Source organism: Phocoena phocoena, chromosome 1, assembly GCF_963924675.1.
Source record: "Phocoena phocoena chromosome 1, mPhoPho1.1, whole genome shotgun sequence".
NCBI classification, from domain to species: Eukaryota; Metazoa; Chordata; class Mammalia; order Artiodactyla; family Phocoenidae; genus Phocoena; species Phocoena phocoena.
Window position 1 is genome coordinate 100895255 of NC_089219.1, and position 18826 is coordinate 100914080.

At 52.3% G+C, this 18826-nt stretch overlaps 1 protein-coding gene across 4 annotated transcripts in view; it reads right to left on the reverse strand.

Moving 5' to 3' along the window:
* Positions 1–16034, reverse strand: part of SYT6 (synaptotagmin 6) — a 56467-nt gene extending 40433 nt beyond the window's left edge. For 3 of the 4 annotated variants that reach the window (XM_065883219.1, XM_065883237.1, XM_065883226.1), the window contains exons 1-3: positions 15872–16034; positions 5005–5353; positions 2636–3191 (exon numbers count right to left, since the gene is read on the reverse strand). In XM_065883219.1, the coding sequence (XP_065739291.1) occupies positions 2636–3191; positions 5005–5353; positions 15872–16034 (1068 nt within the window). Of the gene's footprint in view, positions 1–2635; positions 3192–5004; positions 5354–15871 lie in introns of those variants that run through there. The other variant, XM_065883245.1, reaches the window with a different exon arrangement.
* Positions 16035–18826: the final 2792 nt, after the last annotated feature.

An 18826-nucleotide genomic window follows, 5' to 3' on the forward strand; every position in this document is an offset into this window, starting at 1 on the left:
ACTGAGTGCTCAATCATCCCCCGTTACTAGGGCTTGGGCCTCTCTGGCCTCAAAATAATTACAATTTTAGAGTAAGCACAGGTAAAAGCACCAGTCTTTTATTTCCGTTTCCTTTCCTTTGTCTGATTCCTCACCCCCAGGATAAAGAGCCCACCCCTGAGAGCTGGCCTGCTGGAGAGGCTGTGGATGGGAGGGCCCCAGGGGCCTCACCAGGCAGAACATTCAGTGCAGACAAACTGCGAGCAAGACAGAGAGTGTGAGCAAATCACCTGATCTTCTGCTTCAGAAACTCCTGGGCCCAGACTCCTCCTGCTTTTGCCTATCAAGTTATATATAACAGTCCCTCCCTACCCACCTGAATTCTCCTTCCCCACCCAGGAAACCTTCCCTGGCTGTCCTAACTCTCAGATCTTACAGCCTCACGGTATTTGCATCACTAGCTACTGCATTAAAGTTCTGTGGGTCAAAGAGGCTGTCTTCTATCCCAGCCCCCCATGCTCCCCAGTTCCTGGCACAGTCCTGCTTAGGAGGAGATGGAGGAGGGCTAGCGTGGTACTGACTGAGGATGATGAGGGTGGCAATGATTTGTCCAGCTCCTTTTGGACGATCTGCCTTTTTCTGAAGCTGGGCTGAGGAAGGGGTGTGGGATGAGTGCAGGGACAGCCACAGAATTCTAGGATGTAGGAAGTTAGCATTCAGGTGAGGGGCATCCTTGGGCACGGACCGCACGCTCCGGGACTAGGGTTTTCATCGTGCCTGGAGCTCAAGTTACAGGAAAGGGAGGCCTCTGGAGAGGAGAAGGGAGGCTCTTCAGAGGGCTGAGTTGAATCCTGCTTCCCACAGCCCCTGGCCCTCACACCTACCTCTCTCTGAGCACTTGGGCCTCAGCCTCAGTATGGGGGGGACTGAGCCGCTTTTCTCTACCTGTATAGTCACGAGAATGAAGCTGCTGCCTTACGAGACCACAAGGGAAGAGCTGCACCAGATGTAAACTTCAGAGTGATTTATAAAGCGTAGCTCTTGGGCTTCAGGCTGGCACACAGCTGCTGTTCCAGCCCGCCCCGTCTGCCCGCCCTGTCTGCCGGCCCCGCTGCTTGTGCTGTTCTTGCGGATGACATTTCGGGAGAGCAAAAGTAGGGGAGGCACTGAGACATCGGACTGGGCTGGTCAAAGTCCGCAGCAGCTAGGAGAATGGGCTGTCCCAGAGACCTTCTCTGGAGCAGAAACGGAGTCCACCAAGCTTTCTCTCTTTGAACAAATCGATTCTTATCCTTTTCCCACCAGAGTGGGGCTGATTCTCCCAGCCTCTCTCCTTACAAGTTCAGCCCATAGATATTGAGAATTGATTGTCCAAAGGGAGGGTCTGCACTCAGGGAAATAGTGCAAGAAATATCCCAGGAGACGATCAGTTAGCGTTCAAGACACCAGACACAAGGCCACTGGTGTTTGGTGGCAACACCCCTGCAGGGCTCTCAGCTCTCTGGCTGGGCTTAGAGAGATGCATGCTACCTACATTTGTGGGATGCAATTACACAGCTTCCTCAACTGCCACCCAGGGGACTGGAGAACGCTGTCTACACTGGACCAAAGGGCTCTGGAGATGCCCTCTTAACTCTCTGTGCCAAACCTGTCCTCCCTCTTAAAAGTCAACTTGAGCCCCAGCTCCTTGACACCGTCATGGTTAACTCCAGTTGCTCATGAACAGCCAAGCATCCCCTTCCCGCATGTGTGGATTAGCCAGGTCTCCCTTCAAGCCCCCCGGCCCCGCTCCAACTCCCGGACTGGCCCAGGCAGGCAGGGCCTAAGAACAGGGGCTCTGCTGCATGGTAGTTACTAGTGCTGGTCGTTAAGTACTTCCAGTCCCCCTTCTGGACACATGGTAGGATTGCTTTGCCCGGCCCCCTTGATAGTAGGAGTTGCATGTGCCTTGCTTTGGCTAATGAAATATGAGTGACAGTGACATGTGCCACTTCTGCACGGAGGCTTTAAGAACGAGCACATGATCCGCCACATCTTCTTCCTCCTCAGGTGGTAACTAGAGGGGCACAGGTCAAAACGGAGCCCCTGTTGGCTTGGATCCCTAAGTAACAAGGAAGAATGGCCAAGCTGCAAAGCACATGTAACATGAACGAGAACTAAACTTTGGCTACTTTAAGCTACCAAATCCTAGGATCGTTTGTGGCTACGGCATAAGCTGGTTTATCCCAATTAATACAGCCTGTTCTTGATTCCTTGTGCCGGGCTTCCAGTACACACCAATGCCCATGGCTCACGCTGCTGTCTGAGTCAGTCTACGGGCCTGGCCCAATCCTTACCCATGATTAAAGGCATATATTATTTTATAGGTGGCAGACCTGAGGCCTGGCAGGTAGAGAGAACCACTTCAGAACGTGTGATCAGAAGCCATAGATATGTTCCCTTCCCTTCCCACCCACATGGGGGCTCTGCTCCCTGCAACGTGGGCCCCAGGGCAAGGACTTCCCCAGAGTGGGCTGGGCTATTAGTCAGAGTCCCCTTCGTACCCTGAAGGGCAGAGGCCCATTTGTCTCTAGGGGTGAGGAGGATGCGGGACACATCCCAGTTAAATCCAGGACTGCAAATCCTCAAGAAGCCCAGGGAGCAGGGCGGTACTCACACTGGTTGCGTACTGGATGTCCTTCCAGATGGAGGTTTCCTGGGACAGGTCAGAGGCCTCAAAGAGGTTGTCCAGGATGACCTCCCCGATCATGTCATGGCGGGAGAAGCGGTCAAAGTCGAAGACACTGAGATGCAGCTTGCGGTCAGCCAGCTCCTCATAGGGCACGGGGAAGTGAAAGTTCTCATCGAAGGTGGGGTTCAGGGTCTTGCGGTGCACCCGTGTCTGCAGCTTGCATTTGCGATCAGGCAAGAGGTAGATCTTGACGTAAGGGTCAGAGCTGCCACAAAAGTCCTTGGCGGGGAGGTCGAAGGCCTTCAGGATGCGCACGATCAAGGTCTCGTTCTCGTAGTCGTAGCGCAGGCTGAAGTTGATCTTCCCGCAGGTCTTGGCCTCGGTTTTGGCATCGTCCCCCTCCACTGACTTCTGCTTGTAGAGCTCGGGCTTGATGCGGCCAATGCTGGTGGGCTGCTCCGCCGCAGGGGGCAGCTCATTGCCGTAGTCCACGCTGGAGACGTGCATCTGCCGTGGCAGGTGGCGCTTGAAGGACGTGTGCCTGGCGGAGGGCAGGAGGGGGTGAGAGAGTGAGGTGGGGAAAGGAGTGGGGGAATGCCGGCAGGCATGGCTCGGGGCCCTGGCTCATCCTACCCCTTGTGAGGCCCCATTTTCCTCCTGCCAGTTGACCCCCTTTCCCTCTGCACACACTCGGTGTGCATGACTTAATATATGAAAAGTAGTTGGAATGGAGCCTGGTACATAACGAGCTTCAGTAAGTGTTAGCCATTGTGATCAATATCATTTTTCCTGCTTTCCTGCTACCTGCTTTCTAGGTTTCTTTCCTGGTAGGCATGAGTCTGGTTCCCCCATTAAACCATAAGCTCCCTGACTGAGAAGGACCATCCTTTCCCACCCTCCACGTGGCATTCCTTCATCCCCACCACTACCATCCCCACCACCATAGTTAACATTTATTGTGCTTTGGAGTCAGACTGCATAGGTTAATTTCGGCTCTGCCACGTTCTAGCTGTATGACCTGGGGCAAGTTACTTAACCGCTCTGTGTTATAAAATGAGAATAATAAAAGTAGCAATTGCATAGGATTGCTGTGGGGGTGAAATGAATAAATACAATAAAGTGCTTAGAACAGGGCCAGGTATATGCTAAGCTCTTTCTCCCCCCCACCCGTACACGGGCCTCTCACTGCTGTGGCCTCTGCCGTTGCGGAGCACAGGATCCGGACGCGCAGGCTCAGCGGCCATGGCTCACGGGCCCAGCCGCTCCGCGGCATGTGGGATCTTCCCGGACCGGGGCACGAACCCGTGTCCCCTGCATCGGCAGGCGGACTCTCAACCACTGCGCCACCAGGGAAGCCCTGTACTAAGCTCTTATTATCACATGGATTCTTTCACTGGCTCCTAATGGATACCCCTATGAGAGTCATTAGACCTATTTTACAGTTGGGAAAAGTGAGGCTCAGGAAAGGTAAGCAACTTGCCTGAGGTCAAACAACAAACTCTGTAAACGTGACCCAGCACGTTCATCATTTCTGGCTTTCAATCTGAAGACCAGGCCTGCTTCCCTTTGGCTGGTCCCCTGGGGGCCTGGACCCAGGAATCCACAAGAGCCCCAAGTTTTTTTTGTTTTTTTTTTTTAACATCTTTATTGGAGTATAATTGCTTTACAACGGTGTGTTAGTTTCTGCTTTATAACAAAGTGAATCAGTTATACATATACATATGTTCCCATATCTCTTCCCTCTTGCGTCGCCCCAAGTTTTTAATAAATACAATGCCTTATACCTGCACGTACCACATCATTTAAAAGTGTTTCTGAATTTGGAGTAGGCTTCTGTCATTATGTGGTGGTTGTTTTTTGTTGTCATTTTGTTTTTTCAGTTAAAGAATGCCATGTATACAATTGCTGTCATACGGGGAATGCTGTAAAAGCTATCCTCATTCTCAAAGTGTTAGGAATCTCTTGCTTTATCTCCCACGCACTGCAGCCTCCATCTAGGAGGCTGTATTGACATAGACACATCATGAACTTTCATGCCTCTGCGCCTTTGCATGTTCTCTTCCCTCAGCCTGAAGTCTTTCCTTCCCTCCGGATAAGCCAACACCTCACACCCACACACATCCCAGGGCTTACCACCTGCACAGCACCCCACCTCAAAGGTTCCCCTCTCCTTAAGTCTCTCCTGGCGCCCACCTCCGAGTTGATCACCCACCAAGGAGCACATCATCTGACATATTCTCCAACCAGAATATGCACGTGATTATTTCTGGTCTCTGATCCTCACAGGCCGGAATCTCATTAACGTATTGGATCCAGGAATGTGAAGGTAGGGAAGGGAGGGGTCCAACCCTCACCTGGTGGATGACGCTGGCTCTGTGGTCTGTCGCTGCAGCCGTGTGTGACGCATGATGTGCTCTTTGACCGACCTCTGCACCTCGGCAGGGATATCTGGGGACGTGTGGCTGATCTTCACAGCTGCCTCCAGGAAGCCCAGGGTGTTGGGGTCTTTCAGCTTGTCCGCCATGTTGCCTCTGGAGCTGGGGCTCTGGAGGGCCTCCGGGGAGGGGTTAGCAGAGGAGGGGCTGGAGGCCTCCTTGTTCCTCCAGGGCATCCAGCACAGCTTCCAAAAGAGAAAGAGAAAAACTGCCACCAGGGCCACGCCACACACAATAGCTACCACTGTGAGGAGGCTGACAGAGGTGCCTGCCCTCAGCCGGGCGGGGAGCGACAGCGACAGACACAGGAGGGGAGAAGCAGGGAAGGGTGTTCAAAGAGGGGCCACACAGAAGGGACAGAGACGGAAGAAGAGAAAAGAGTGGTCATGAGAAGGCTGCCCAGGTAGAGGAGGGATGGTTGTAGGGTTGATGCTCCGTATCCACCTTGTAAAATATCTGCAGCCTCGGGTTCACCTCGGTCTGATTTCTCCAGCTTTGCCCCTCCCCCCACCGCCAGCTTGGGGAGCACCTGGGTTGCCTCCCCTCCCCATCGGCACGTGTATGGGGAAGGGAACGTAATTTAAATAGCAGCCTAAGCAAATGTGCAAATTCGTGAAGCATTCACATTTGGATGCTGTTTGAATTTCTATTAGAGCTGTTACTATGGCCAGATTTACAGCAGGGTTGGTTTTGCAGACAGCTCTCTTCCTCCACAGGCTGTGGGGCCTTGGGGACCCTCATTCCCTTCCCTTACCCGGCACCCGCCAAGCCCACAGCAGGAGCTAATGTATAGTTAGTAGGTTGACTTGAAGTGAATGAGATCGGGCATAATCTCCTCGAGGCGGGGGATTAGGTCTAATGCTTCTGCCGTACTCCCGGAACTCTGCACATAGTAGGCTCAATAAATACTTGTATTAAGTCGGAATCTGATCCACACAGTTGACTTCAAAGCTAAATACAGATGATTCCGATAGCTGTCCTTTCCCCCCATTCCTGTGGCTATGTGAGAGCTTTGCTGTAAAACTGAATGTCGTGATTTGTTCAGAGGCAGGCACTCACTGTCCCACACCCAGCCCACCTCTGCCCCCAGTAGGATGTCCAATACCCCAGGAGAGCTGTGAAGGATGCCTCCCTCTGGGAGAAATTATTAAGCAGGCTTCCCACCCCACCTTTAGGAATGAACCTTTGAGCCCAAGGCCTCTTCTTACTCTGAGATGTCAGAGGCCTTGAACCAATGATGGGTTTGCACAAAGGTCACTTGTAGACAAGCCAGCAGTGGAGGCTCGTCTGGCTTACATGATGATTGAAACATTGAGCAATTCCATCATCACTATCATCGTCATCACACCAGATTTCTGGCTTCTCTGGAAAAGGCCTGAGGACTTGCTAACTGGACCTATGCTTCCACATGGTGGGAACTGGCGATGCCCTTCGGAAGGCTGCGTGCTCACCAGCTGCTCTCCCTGTTACCTTCCTGGCCCCTGCAGGCCTGTGAGTTTGTAGTCTCTGGATTATTCTGTCCCCATGCCTTAAGAATCTTGGGATTTAAGGTGAGAAATGACCCTACAAGTGAGGCTGTGCTTTTGCAGATGGGAGAAGTGGTCCAGAGAAAGGACTTGCCTGGGGTCACAGGTCAGACACAAAGTCTGGACCAGGGTACAGATGTCCACTGCCCAGCCTGGGGCTCATCCCACTGTCCCAGACTGTTTGTCCCTGATTAAACTCTAGGCTACTATAGCCCTGTGTTTTTTATATTTGTCTGACTCAGGGCTCAGCATAGAAACTGACACATGAGAATGAATGAATGAATGAGTCAATCAATGGCACATAAAACAGCTGTCATTATCTCTCAGCCAACATTTACTGAGCACTTGCCATGTTCTAGGTGCTAAGCTAGCCTGGGAGTATAGAGATGCCCAGTCCCTCCTTGGGGGATCAAGAGTACTCTCACGGCACATGGGCCCCCGCGAAAGCTGTCCCCCATCCAAAGGCACCTGAGAAGGAGGCCAGAACATCAGCCACCCTCTCTGGGGAGTTAGCACTGCCTCCCAGCTCCCTGGTTGGAGGGTACTGGCCTTGACCAGCTACCACCTTCAGGAATAAGGGATGAGAGCACAGGATCCTCAAGTCCGTAGCAACCTACTCCAGCCCCCAGGTCCCTGCATGGAGACAGCGGAGTCTTTCCCCAATATAGGAACTGAGGTTAGTCCACCAGAGACTGCCAGGGACCAGAAAAACTGATTCCTATTTAACTTCTAGACTGAAGATCTGCAATTATGGTGTGCACGCACCCTGGGAGCACAAGAGAAAAAATATCAGGTTGCTTAATATTTATTTATTATCTTAAAAATAAGAAAGCAAAATTGTAATATACAGGTTGACAGTAATAGGAATGATACCATTTTATTGTTGGATTTAGTCAAGTTATTGAACATTACCATGTCCAAGGTACAGAGCACTTTTTATGTATTCACTCATTTAATACTCTCCAGTGAAATAGGTAAAGATTATTATCCTCACTTTGCAGATGAGGAAACTGAGGCACAGAGGGTTAAATAGATTGCCCAGGGTCACACAGCTGGTAAGTGTTTGGACTGAGATACAACCCAGACAGTTCAGCTCTACAATACCACCCTCTGTATGTGTGTATAGAACGTGGGAACAAAAAACACATATCGGAGGTATTAAATCAAAATAGCTTTTGCTGTTATGAGTTCACGATCTAAATGATTTGAAGACTGCTTTTTAGGCCTGGATCCTCTTGGGGTTCACCAGGAACGCTACCACGGATCTGGGTGTCCTTATTCTAAGCATCTGGCCATCTCTGGGCCCTCCACATCTGTTCTCTGTTCCGGGTGTAGTCTCTGCAATATGGGTCACCTTAAGACAAAAGGTATTTCTAGGGTTTTGCTTTCCTTTGCTCATATATCTTGCTTGCTCTGGTAATAATTAGAATTTTAATGAGAAAGGGGGAGAATGGGGGAAATCCAGAGAGCGGAGAGTGCATTTAAATGTTCAGCCTGACAAAAAAACTGAATTCATAAATGAAAAAAGAGGTGGAGGGATAAATTTTTCCTCCGTGTGGTTGCTATTTTGAATGCGTCTCCACGTGACCCCCGCCCTGGCTGTTATTCCCTCAGAGATGTGCTTAGGGAAGGCAGAGGTATGGATTATTGGGAATTGGCACCCAGCGCTCAATACTGGTTATGTAAGACCAGGAGGCCATTCCTCTGGAATGGAGAATCTTCTTCTGGGATATCTCACAGGCAGGCAATGCAAGGAGAATTAGGTCCTGATGCTGAGTGGGTTCACCCACACAGGGGAACAAGGTGGTGAGCAAGGCTGGTAAGACCAGAATTAGGCCAGGATGGGTATGATTGTATAGGATTTAGCCCCTTTAAAATCACTACATGTGGCCTTGAACTCAGGCAGCCCGGGTAGCCTGGCTGAAGGTACATAATGGCCCAAGGGCTGTCCAAAGGCCCAGATGACCTAAGATATGTGCCCTCCTAACCTAGGCCTGCTGGGACCAACCCACCAGGATGTGTTGCCCTCTAGTAAATCAAAGGTGCACAGCAGCCTTCAAAGCCTTCTTCCCACTCATGTCTTGTTTGAACCTCAACCTTATGAGGCAGATAGAATTTTGACGGGCAATTCAGCCACCTTTTGAGTCCTGACCCAGTGCTCTTCATATTTATTTGTATTCTTCCTCTTTGTCTTTTTCCTTCTTTACCTTCAGGCTGGAGAGAAAGAAGCACTGCTCTAAAGTCAGACTGGGCTCATTCAATGTCCATCTCTACTGGTTTTAATCTCTCCCAGCCTCGGTTTCCTCATCTGTAAAATGGGTACAGTAATAGTATCTACCTCATAGGGTCATTGTGAGATTTAAACGAGATCAAGTGCATCAAAATTGCTAAGGACAGTGCCTAGAATGTAGGAAGCCATATAATAAATATTTGCTATTTTTATTAGAATTATCTAGCTCTGCCCAATATGATTTTGGACATCTCCTAGTTCTGAAATTTGTTTAGTGGGCAGAACACGTGCAAACCATGAACACTAATAAACAGAGATAGCTTTAACTTTATCATTACAAACTAGGAACCGCCTTACTAGTAGAAATAATATAACGATTTCATATATAGCTAGGTGTCTCTGTATCTCAAGGCATAATACATAATATATCAAAGATCTCACGTCTCCAAGTTTTTCTGTCAACACTCATTTGCTTGCTACTTGTTCAGTTGTTTTGTCATTACTGTCACCAGCCAGCTGGTGAACAGGAGCAAGCTCCAAAGCAATGAGAAGAAATTCATGGAAGAAAAATGTTCAACCGAGAACATGCTATGCTTTTGCAAAGTTTTCTTGGAAACTGGGGGAAAGAAGTCCATTACTCAGTATTAGGTGCAAAACATCTTCATGGAGGTATCAGAGGAGACCAGTATTCCATGGGTCCCTGGTTTGGGAAACCCTATTGGCCAGTCACCCAGCAGCCTCTGGGAGAGCAAATGGCTGTGGAAATCGGCTTCAGAAACACACCCAGTGACCTGGCGCTGTGCAGGGCACGTGGCTTCTAGCCTGGGCTGGGGAAGTGGGCATCACTGGGTGCTCAGACACCAGGCAGACATCTCAGCTGAGCACCAGTGCCAGAAGGACCACAGAGCACACCCGCCCACATTTCTAATTGCGTGACCTTGAGCAAGTTACTTAACTTCTCCAAACATTGGTCTCCTCTTTTATTTAATGGGGATTCTAATTATCCCTACTTCACAGAATCATTGTGAATATTAAATAAGGCTTTGAGCACAGTGTCCAATGCATGGTGAATGCTCCCAAAAAGTAAGCTGCTATTACTTCTTCCTGTTTTGTTCTGTTTGTGTTTGTCTGTTGTTTGTTTATCTGGTGGAGGATAATAGTTTACTGGGTACAGGAGGGACCCAAAGCTTGGCCATCTGAGGCAGGGAAGGGGACCCAGGACCAGAGGGCAAAGCACCTGAGAGACCTCAGGCTCCTTCTTTCCTGGGAAGTTAAGGTCCCCTGAATGCCATCAAGGCAGGACCTGCTTGTCACCTTAAGTGAGATTGTCTGACAGGGGTGATGGCTCATGGCCTCCCTCTCTTTCTGGAAAATGGTAAGCTATTAATTAGCAACCCAGGGCTTTCTTATCACCCCAGTGACAGTTCTTTCTCCAGAGACAGAGCCCTGGTGCCCCGATGCCCCCTCCTCTTCTCTCCACCCACAGTGTTAGGATTTATCAGCAGTCCTCATCGCTTGCTATTGTTTCCATTTTTCTAATGGGCCTCCATGTCAGGAAGATCCATTTTGTAATAGTAACAGACATCCTCGCTAACAGATTGTAATTGAAAAGATAAACTGGGGAGAGGAAGTGAAAAGAAAGGACCATTTTCCCTGCTCCCCTCAAAGCTGGAGAAGGCTGGCTTCAGGGTCTGGGGCTGCTGATGGACCCTCAGAAATGGGCAATGCCAGGCTCTGCAGAGCAGGAGCTGCCTGGGCCAAGGAGCTGCCATTCAGACACAGATGGAGAGATAGACCAGCACAACCCAGAGACCAACCAGCAAGAAACTCAGAGGCCCTAAAGCCTGGAAGGAGCAGCGGGTAGTCTGGGAAGGGAAAAGACTCTGGGCAGAAACATTACTACTAATACTAGTAATAGTATTTGTTATTTATTTCTACATGGTAAGCACTGTAGCCCTCAGTGATCTCATTTAACCTTCACATCCTCCCTAAGAAATTCAGTTAAGTTAAATTAAGTTTAGAGATGTTAACAAAATAACTTGTTCAAGTGTACCTCAATTAAGTGGAAGAGCTGGTATTTGGACCTGGACTTTCTGATGCCAAAGCCCAGGTTCTTGAGCCAGGCCCTTGAGGGGTCTGAAGGCTGAGCTGAAGAACTACAGAGGAGAAGCCTGGGCAGAGAAGCTAGAGAGGTATTTCTTCACTATAATCAGGAGAGGGTGGGTTGCATAATCTACTTTTTGGCCTGACCCTCTGAACCTGGCCAGAGCCCCGGGGACTAGGATTATGACCAGCCTCCCCATCCTCCATTTCTCTCTCCTTCCCTGGAAGATGCAGACACTACAGCCACCAGGCAAATAACCAATGGCCCCTGGAAAAGTCCCATTCAGAGATGTACCTGAGAAATACCTGAGCGTGTGTGTATGTGTTGGGGCAACAGGGGCTATTCTGTTCTGAGGCTCACAGACGTTCTCCATTAATAATAAGCTCTGCAGTGGCTTGTAAATTTATTAGGAGAACGTAGTATAATTAAAATTTAGGGTTGGGGGGAGGGGGAGCAGAAAGCCTTTGCTTCCTTTCCGAGATCCAGGCCGAACTACCGATGGGGATAATTAGCAGAGTCCAGACAGAGAAGGAATTAATGCTCTTGGAAAAGCTGTGATGAGGAAGACAATGCTGGGTTAATTACGGCCGCACCAAGCTTTATGACCGGGAGCCTGTTTCCACCATCATTAGGGGATTCAGGGATAAATCAGAGACCAATGTGGAGTGTTAGAGCATTGGCGTTAATTTAGCAATTATTAGTATTTTGGCAGATGGTATAACTGTGCCTTTCTGCCTGATTGGTCAGGGCATGTAGCCACTCTGAATGGGGCAATCAAGCCTGGGGTGATGGGGGGAGAGGCAGACAGAAAGCTTCATTCTTTTCCCTCTACTCCCCTCTCCCTGTTTATACCTGCAACTAGTGAGAAGAGAGGTCTGCCTGGGTCCTCGTGGAGCGAGAAAAACAGTTCAGCGCCCCGCACAGAGAGAAGGGAGGGATGAGGTAGTGTCAGACACCTGGAGCATTCAGGGCTGGATGCCCTGCTCACTTCTACTTTCAGCCCCTCTGCCTTCAGTTCAAGTGTGGCTGAGTCCTTCCATTTTTAGAGGCTTCTTTTCCTAAGCTGGACCAGCAGGGGTGCCACTTAGCTGGGTCAGGACTTTCTCTTAGCCTGCTGCACCCCGCTCCAGACAGCCCTACAGAGACCAAGGAAACCTGGCCTGATCCACATGCCTCAGTCTTACTCCTCCTTATTTTCAGTCATACATCCCCAACTCTGTGGACAGGGAGGACAGAGTAACATTAGGACAGTTAGAAGAGAACACAGCTTTATACAGAGCTTGGAGGGATGCAGCATTCTGGATCTACCATCCCCACTCTTGAAGTTTCCACACAGAGAGAAGAGAACTTCTAGACCTGTAAATCCAAGGGCTCTACAACCCCTAGATACTGGACCCTGGTTCTAGAATTGTAAAGCCCGAGACACACCATAGTGTCCGAATAGCATCACCATGGGTTCTAAAGGATTGTGCATTGCACCTTTCCCCAAAGAAGGAGAAATCTGCAGAATTCCTTCCTTCCATCAAGGAGTGAGGGAGTGACTCACTCAGTTATAGAAACAGGACTTTTGTATTTTGATGAAATGCTGTGCATTTAATTTGGCATCACAAGCAGGAAAAATACCTGTGCTGCAAAAGGCCAACTTTAAAGCCAGGTGGCTGAATCATAGAACATCTCCATAGTCATTAGAAAAGTGAACAAACATCACATACATCTCATGGCCATAGGTAAGCCAGAGAATAACCATTCCTGCCTACCCATCTGGAAGGGGCAGGGCAGCTCAGGCTCTCTCAACAGATTCCTGCATTTTCTGGAACAACTCTTTACTTCTGCTCACTACATTGAGAACCATACAACGCAGAACCCATGCTACCCACACTTAACTCTCTTCAACTTGGCTCATGGAAAATGTTTATTCACCTCCATAAGGCAAATGACATAAAGAAAGGTGACGAACTGCCTGCCAATTTCCCCTGGGGTGGGGTTGTGGGGGTGGATATTAAGAAGGAGAGAGCAGACCCTTTACCTTTAGAGTTTTTTTTTTTTTTTATAAAAAAAAGATGGGACTTGCTTTCAGCTTGGACAGTTTGTGTAGAGATGTTTCCCAGTCAGGGTCTGATTGAGATTTCCTGTGCAGTTCCTAGCACAGACCTTGGCATATAGGAGTGTCCCAGTAAATGATAGCAGAGTCTGAATCTCTGTTGTTGAATCTCAGGGTGTTACTAGAAATCCCATGAGCTAGAGACTTAGAGAAGGAGTGAAGGCAGGGGAAAACATACAATGGTAAAGGGAACTGGGCATGCTCTTGTCACTTGCATTTTTCACAAAACTGCAAATGAAAAGATGCAGCGTTTCTCTGACTGGAGAATCTGGACCCAGACAGTGGCTCTGGGATGCAGGGAGTAGGCTGGGAGATGTGATACCTGTGGGCCCTGGTCCCGAATACCACAGCATCTCCCCAGACGCCATGCTCCCCTAAACCCCCAAGATCCCAAAGCCACACTCAACCATTTTCTTTCTTCTGCTATGATCAAGGGTGGCCTTCGGCCTGCCCCATCCCTTTCAGCCCTCCCCCGCCCCAGCTTGGCCCCAGGGCTTACTCAGACTTGTGATTCAGCAGCCAAAGTTAAAGTTCCCCAAGGCTGACAACTCAACCTCGCTTTCTGAAGCAGCCTGCAGGAAAGGCATACTGATTCATCTGGGCCTGCTGGCTCTCACCCCTCAGCCTTCTCTCACCCGCAGCCTGGCCATCCAGGTACCTGTCATTCCAGACTATGGGGTGTCCCTCTGGAGTCAGAACACCAGTGCCTCCCTGTATCAGGATGTGCTACACACATATGCCAGCCGCCCCTCCCCCCACTCTTAGCATTTCTGCCCTAAACAGACAGGAGAAACAGCCTCCATACCCGACGGAACTCGACAGGTGTGTTCTCACCTTGAATTAGCCCCTTTAGGATCGGAGGGGTCAGAACCAGCATTAAGGGCCCCACTGGAGATGGATCACTGGAGGAAAGGATGGAAGGAGCTGGGGAGGCAGGAAGGAAGAGACACCCTGACTTGGGGAAAATTGTGTGTCTGTTGGATATAGGGAGCTGGGTGGTGTAGATGGTGAGGGCACGGAGAACCAAAGTCTGATAATACTTGCTGGGCCTAATCTGCTCAGAGATTCTTCAAGAAGAATCAACCTCTTCAACCTCCATCACTGTACCACCCTCTAAAAGTTCTTCTGCATGTCTAACCTCAGTCCCTTCTGCTGCAGTAATCGACCCATTGATTAAACATTGCCAGGGCCGGGGAGAGAGAGAGAGAGGGAGCAGCGCCCCCCTACAACCCACACAGGGCCGAGGTGGGCTCCACGCGTCCCGAGGCTGGACACAGCTCCATCTCACGCACACAAGCCTCCCCTGGCCCACCACCCTCTTCTCTCTCCCCCATCCCCCAGCGGCACTGTTCCTAACCTAGAACCTATCTGTATCTCTGACCTCTAACCTCAAGTGAAAACAGGGCCCTGGAACCTGCGGCCTCTGGGGAGCTTACCCCACCTGTACCTCCTCCAAGAACCGCGGCTTCCGGTCCCAGGAGAAGCGTGTGGAGACGAAATTCCCGCCTCTCGAGGCCCCCTCCTCGCTTTCCCGCGCGGGTGGTGCGCAGCCACGGGGCGACCCCAACGTACCTCTAGGCCCAGTGCCACTGGGGTCAGGGTCGGGGTACAAGGAGAGGTGCAGTCTGCGGAGCCAAAGGAACCCCAGCGCCTTGGTCCCTGCAGGATCTCCCCACCCCCACTCCGCATTCTCTCGAGGCTTCGCACTGCTCCCAGCCTCTCCCCGCGCAGAGGGAACGCGACCCGGTACTCCCTTCCGCCCAGGACCCTCCAGACGTCGGGATCCGGACAAAGAAGCCCGGCCGTAGCGGGCGAGCGCGGCCGCGCGGCGCCGGTGAGACAGGTAAATACCCGCCACCGGCCGGCCGCCAAGCTGCCCACCCACCCGCGGCTCCGGCCGCCAGGGCGCGACACGCCATTCCCGCTGCCGCGACTCCCGGGAGACGCCGCAGCTGTGCGCCGGGCCCGGGCCCCGCGGGGCTCGGGCTCCAGACTCACCGGCTCCGGCGAGCTCGACCGGCGCGGGCTCCCGCCTGGGCTCGGCGGCCGCCTGGGACTGCGTCCGGCGCCGGGTCCGCACCGTTCGGGCAGGAGGCGCCCGCTTGGCAAAGTCGGCAAGAGGCACCGGCTCAGTCGCGCACCGGCCCCGAGTCCGAGTGAGTCAGAGAGAGACCGAGGGAGCAAGTTATAGGGGCGGGGGGTAGGGGGTAGGGTGCTGAGACACACTCCCCCACCCCGCCCCCCGCCCCCCAGCGGAGACGCAGAAAGCCACTCGCAGCCGGAGACACCCGGACACAAAGACCTCGTGCCAGCCGCAGATCCAAGTTTCTCCCTGAGAGACCCAGGGGGCTCGGGCCGCGTTCCCCGAGAGAACAGATAAACTAACGGACAGACCGACAGACGCACCCAGGGACGTCGACACCCCCGAAGAGACGAGTTACTTCCTCAGCCGGGATGTCCCTGGTCTCCTGCTCGCTCTATAGACCCCTCCACTGGCAGGTCGCCCGCAGAGCGAGCAGAGAGACAGGAGGGAAACTGAGGCCCCTTGGGGCGCCGCGTCCCGGGAGCCCGGCTTTCCGCGGGGGCCCCGCAGAGTCACAAAGGAGGGGGCAGTGGGATTCTCTCCCTCCCGGGTCCCCTTCACGTCTCTCTGCTTGCCCTGCAGGCGATGGGCCAGGGCACTGGCCGAGGCTGGATCCGAATCCAGAATCCTGCGCCGGAGTTCTCCATCTAGGTTCCGGCGTTCCCGGGGTTGGGGCTTTGGGGAGAGGGGACAGCCAGGGCGAGAATCCGGGAAGGGAGGGGGGCCTCGGCTTTTCTGTTACCTGCGTCGGCAGCGCTCGGACTCAGCTCTGGGGGCTCTAGCTCGAAGCTCCGACAAGTCTCCACGTCCAGCCCGAGAGGGGGCGGCCGAGCCCGGCACAGCGAGGCCAGGACCGCGAGCGCCGCCTGGCACCGAGGCTCCCCGGTCTCCCACACCCCGCTCATGCCCTGGATACCCCAGCCCTCCAAGCAGCCGCCCGAAACCGCGCCGCGGCCGGACTGGGGCGGGGCAAGGCGTCCCCAAGAAGACCCTCCCCGCAGCGGCCCCCTCGGGCTCCGTTCGGCTTTTAATCACTTCCCCGCAGGGTCTCCGCCCCTCACGTGGCATCCCGCAGCAGCTGGCAAGTCTGGCGCCTCACGGCCGCCCCCTCTACACTCAGCGACCAGTCTGAGTCCGGGCGGTTCAAGGCGGGGGAGCCAGGTTGTTCTGCATCCTGGAGGGTGCAACACTCGGGAAAGAGCCTGGGATCTGGCTCCGCATTCACGGCCTGGTGTGACCTTGGGCCTCTCTGAGCCTCAATTTTTCCTCTCTCTATAAGGGGTATAATAATTACGAGTGTTTCACGGGTTGCCTGGGGATATAAAGATAGTGTTTGTGAAAACACTTGGTAAATTGCCACATGCCACACAAGTGGAAATGAAATAGACAAACCTATTACAGAAAGAAGGATGACCCCGCAGAGAGTGGGAGGACCTTGGCCAAGGTTCCTGATGGGAGAAATTAGTCAGACTTGGCCCAAGTCGCAGCTTCGAAGACAGAAAACCCTAAGACTGCGGGGCGATGCGAACTGCAAAAAGACTTTCTGAGCCCCGCAATCCTGAGGTCCGCGGTACCCGCACGTTGCTATGGCGACGGGAGGCAGCGGCCGTCTCTCTCCATGGCAACGGGAAGGGAAAGTTTCTGGCGAATCGGAATGGGGGGTGTTTCAAGAGGGCTCTCAGTTCCCGCCAGACCCATCTCTCCGCATCCGTGCAACACCACTGATGTTACGCTTGCTATTAAGCGTAACAAGGTCCAGGAAGACCGAAAACTAAACGGGAGGATTGAGGCTAGATAGGGCAGAACAATTCCCTCCAGGAATCGTGGCGTGAGGTCCAGGAGCAGATTGACTGAGGGGCTCCTAGGCGCCTCACTCAGCCTGGATGTCTGTGGAGAGCCACCGGGTCGCGGCCCTGAGGGGCCCTATCACAAAAGTCTTGCGTCATCAGCTGGTCGGCGGGTGGGGCTCTTCCTCTGTGCGGTTCACCTGAAACCCCAGGCTCAGGTCCCTTTGCCTTCCCGGAGCTGGGAAGGAAACTTTAGCTGGAGCCTCTGGAAGCCACAGGGCTGGTGTGTACCTGGGTGGCGGATGGAGGAGGAGGTTCTTTCCTCCTAATTAACACGCTAATTGGAAGTGGCTCGGGAGGTGACTCACGTTCCGGAGGCAGGAGATTCAGAGCCCCAGCTCCTGGCGGTGTCCATCGTGCTCCATCTGCACCAGCCGCGCTAGCCGACACTTGACTGCCCTGGGCATGCCCTGGGTACAGAGGGTCAAGCCAAGGCCTAAGAGAACCATGGCCTAACTGGGCGGTTTTTCCTCTCCCCCATGCGCTTCCTAGCTCTGTCCATGGTGCTGAAGGCCCAGTTGGTGCGACCGTCGCGTGGGCACCCCGTTAGGGAGGTGGGGTGGGCCGGGCAATTGCGGTGGGTTCGAAGCTTCCACCCTGACTTCAGGAGCTTGCGACAGGGGAGGGCTAGGAACTCAGGCAGGAGGGACTGAGCAGGCATGATCCCAGCCACACAATGCAATCCAGGCTGCCTCCCTGTGGGAGGTGCTCAGCTGCTGTTCCAAGAACAGGTGAGGCTGTGGAGTCCCCATTCTCCTCCCAGTGCTCTTAGAACTCACCTGAGGGGCCCAGAGGCCCCATCACTTTTCCCTCCACCACCCTATGCAGAGCTCAGTAGCTGGGAGAGACTGGAGCTCAGAGGCCCCTTGTCATAAGCTCATTAGCAGTTTCCGAGGGGGTTGGTTTGTGTTTATGTAAAACAACAAATGAGAAGAACCGCTCTCTGCCCATGTTTATGGCAACTCTCGGCGATTTCTCCCTCCGCCTCTCAAATTCCCGGGGAAATTTGCAGAACAAAGCGCCTTGTGTTGCCTTTGAAGAAAATGAAAAAACACAGGTCTGTTCCAAGGGCCCAGGCCCCTGATGCAGGGAAATCAATATTTTGCTTTACAGCGAGTGGGGGAATTTGCATCTAAACTGAAGGCAAAGGAGCCTGTTCGGAGCGGAGCAGGTGGTAGGAACCGAGAATTAACAGATAATTTCTCATTGTTCCAGGATTCTGCCTCCACACTCGGCAGGCGGTTCTGCAGCGTCTCTGGTGCCCCGGCAGCAGTTCCGGACTTGGCATTTCTCATCCTAACGGGGAGAAAAAGGTTCTGCTCTGACGGGGCTGCGGAAAGGGGCTGGGGCTCCCCAGTCAATAACCATTGAATCTGGATTGTGCAAGTGACTGTGTGCGTGTGAATGAGAGAGAGAAACAAGAGAGACAGAGACCGAGATAGAGATAAAAGACAGAGACACCTGGAGAGGCAGAGAATGAGAGAGACATGCAAAGAGACAAATAGAGGAGATAGATTCAGAGAGCAGAGAGAGAGACAGAACTGGCATGCATGTAAAGGGATGTATAAAGGGACACTCATTCAGAAAGAGAGATAAAAAAGAAAGGTGGTTTTTCTTACATTAAGAACAAAGCTTTGCCTTAGTGGTCATTTTCCTGCCCTCTCCCCCACAGTTAATTGCTGATACTTGTGGTCACATAACCAGACACAAAGCAGAAAAAATATCCTCATGTAAAGATGGGACCCTTTCCTCTCTAGAACCCCTTTCCCTTACAAGCCCACTCCCAAAACACATCTATGCTTCTTCCCATGTGAAGAGACCAAATTCAGACTCCCATGGTCCGTCCTACT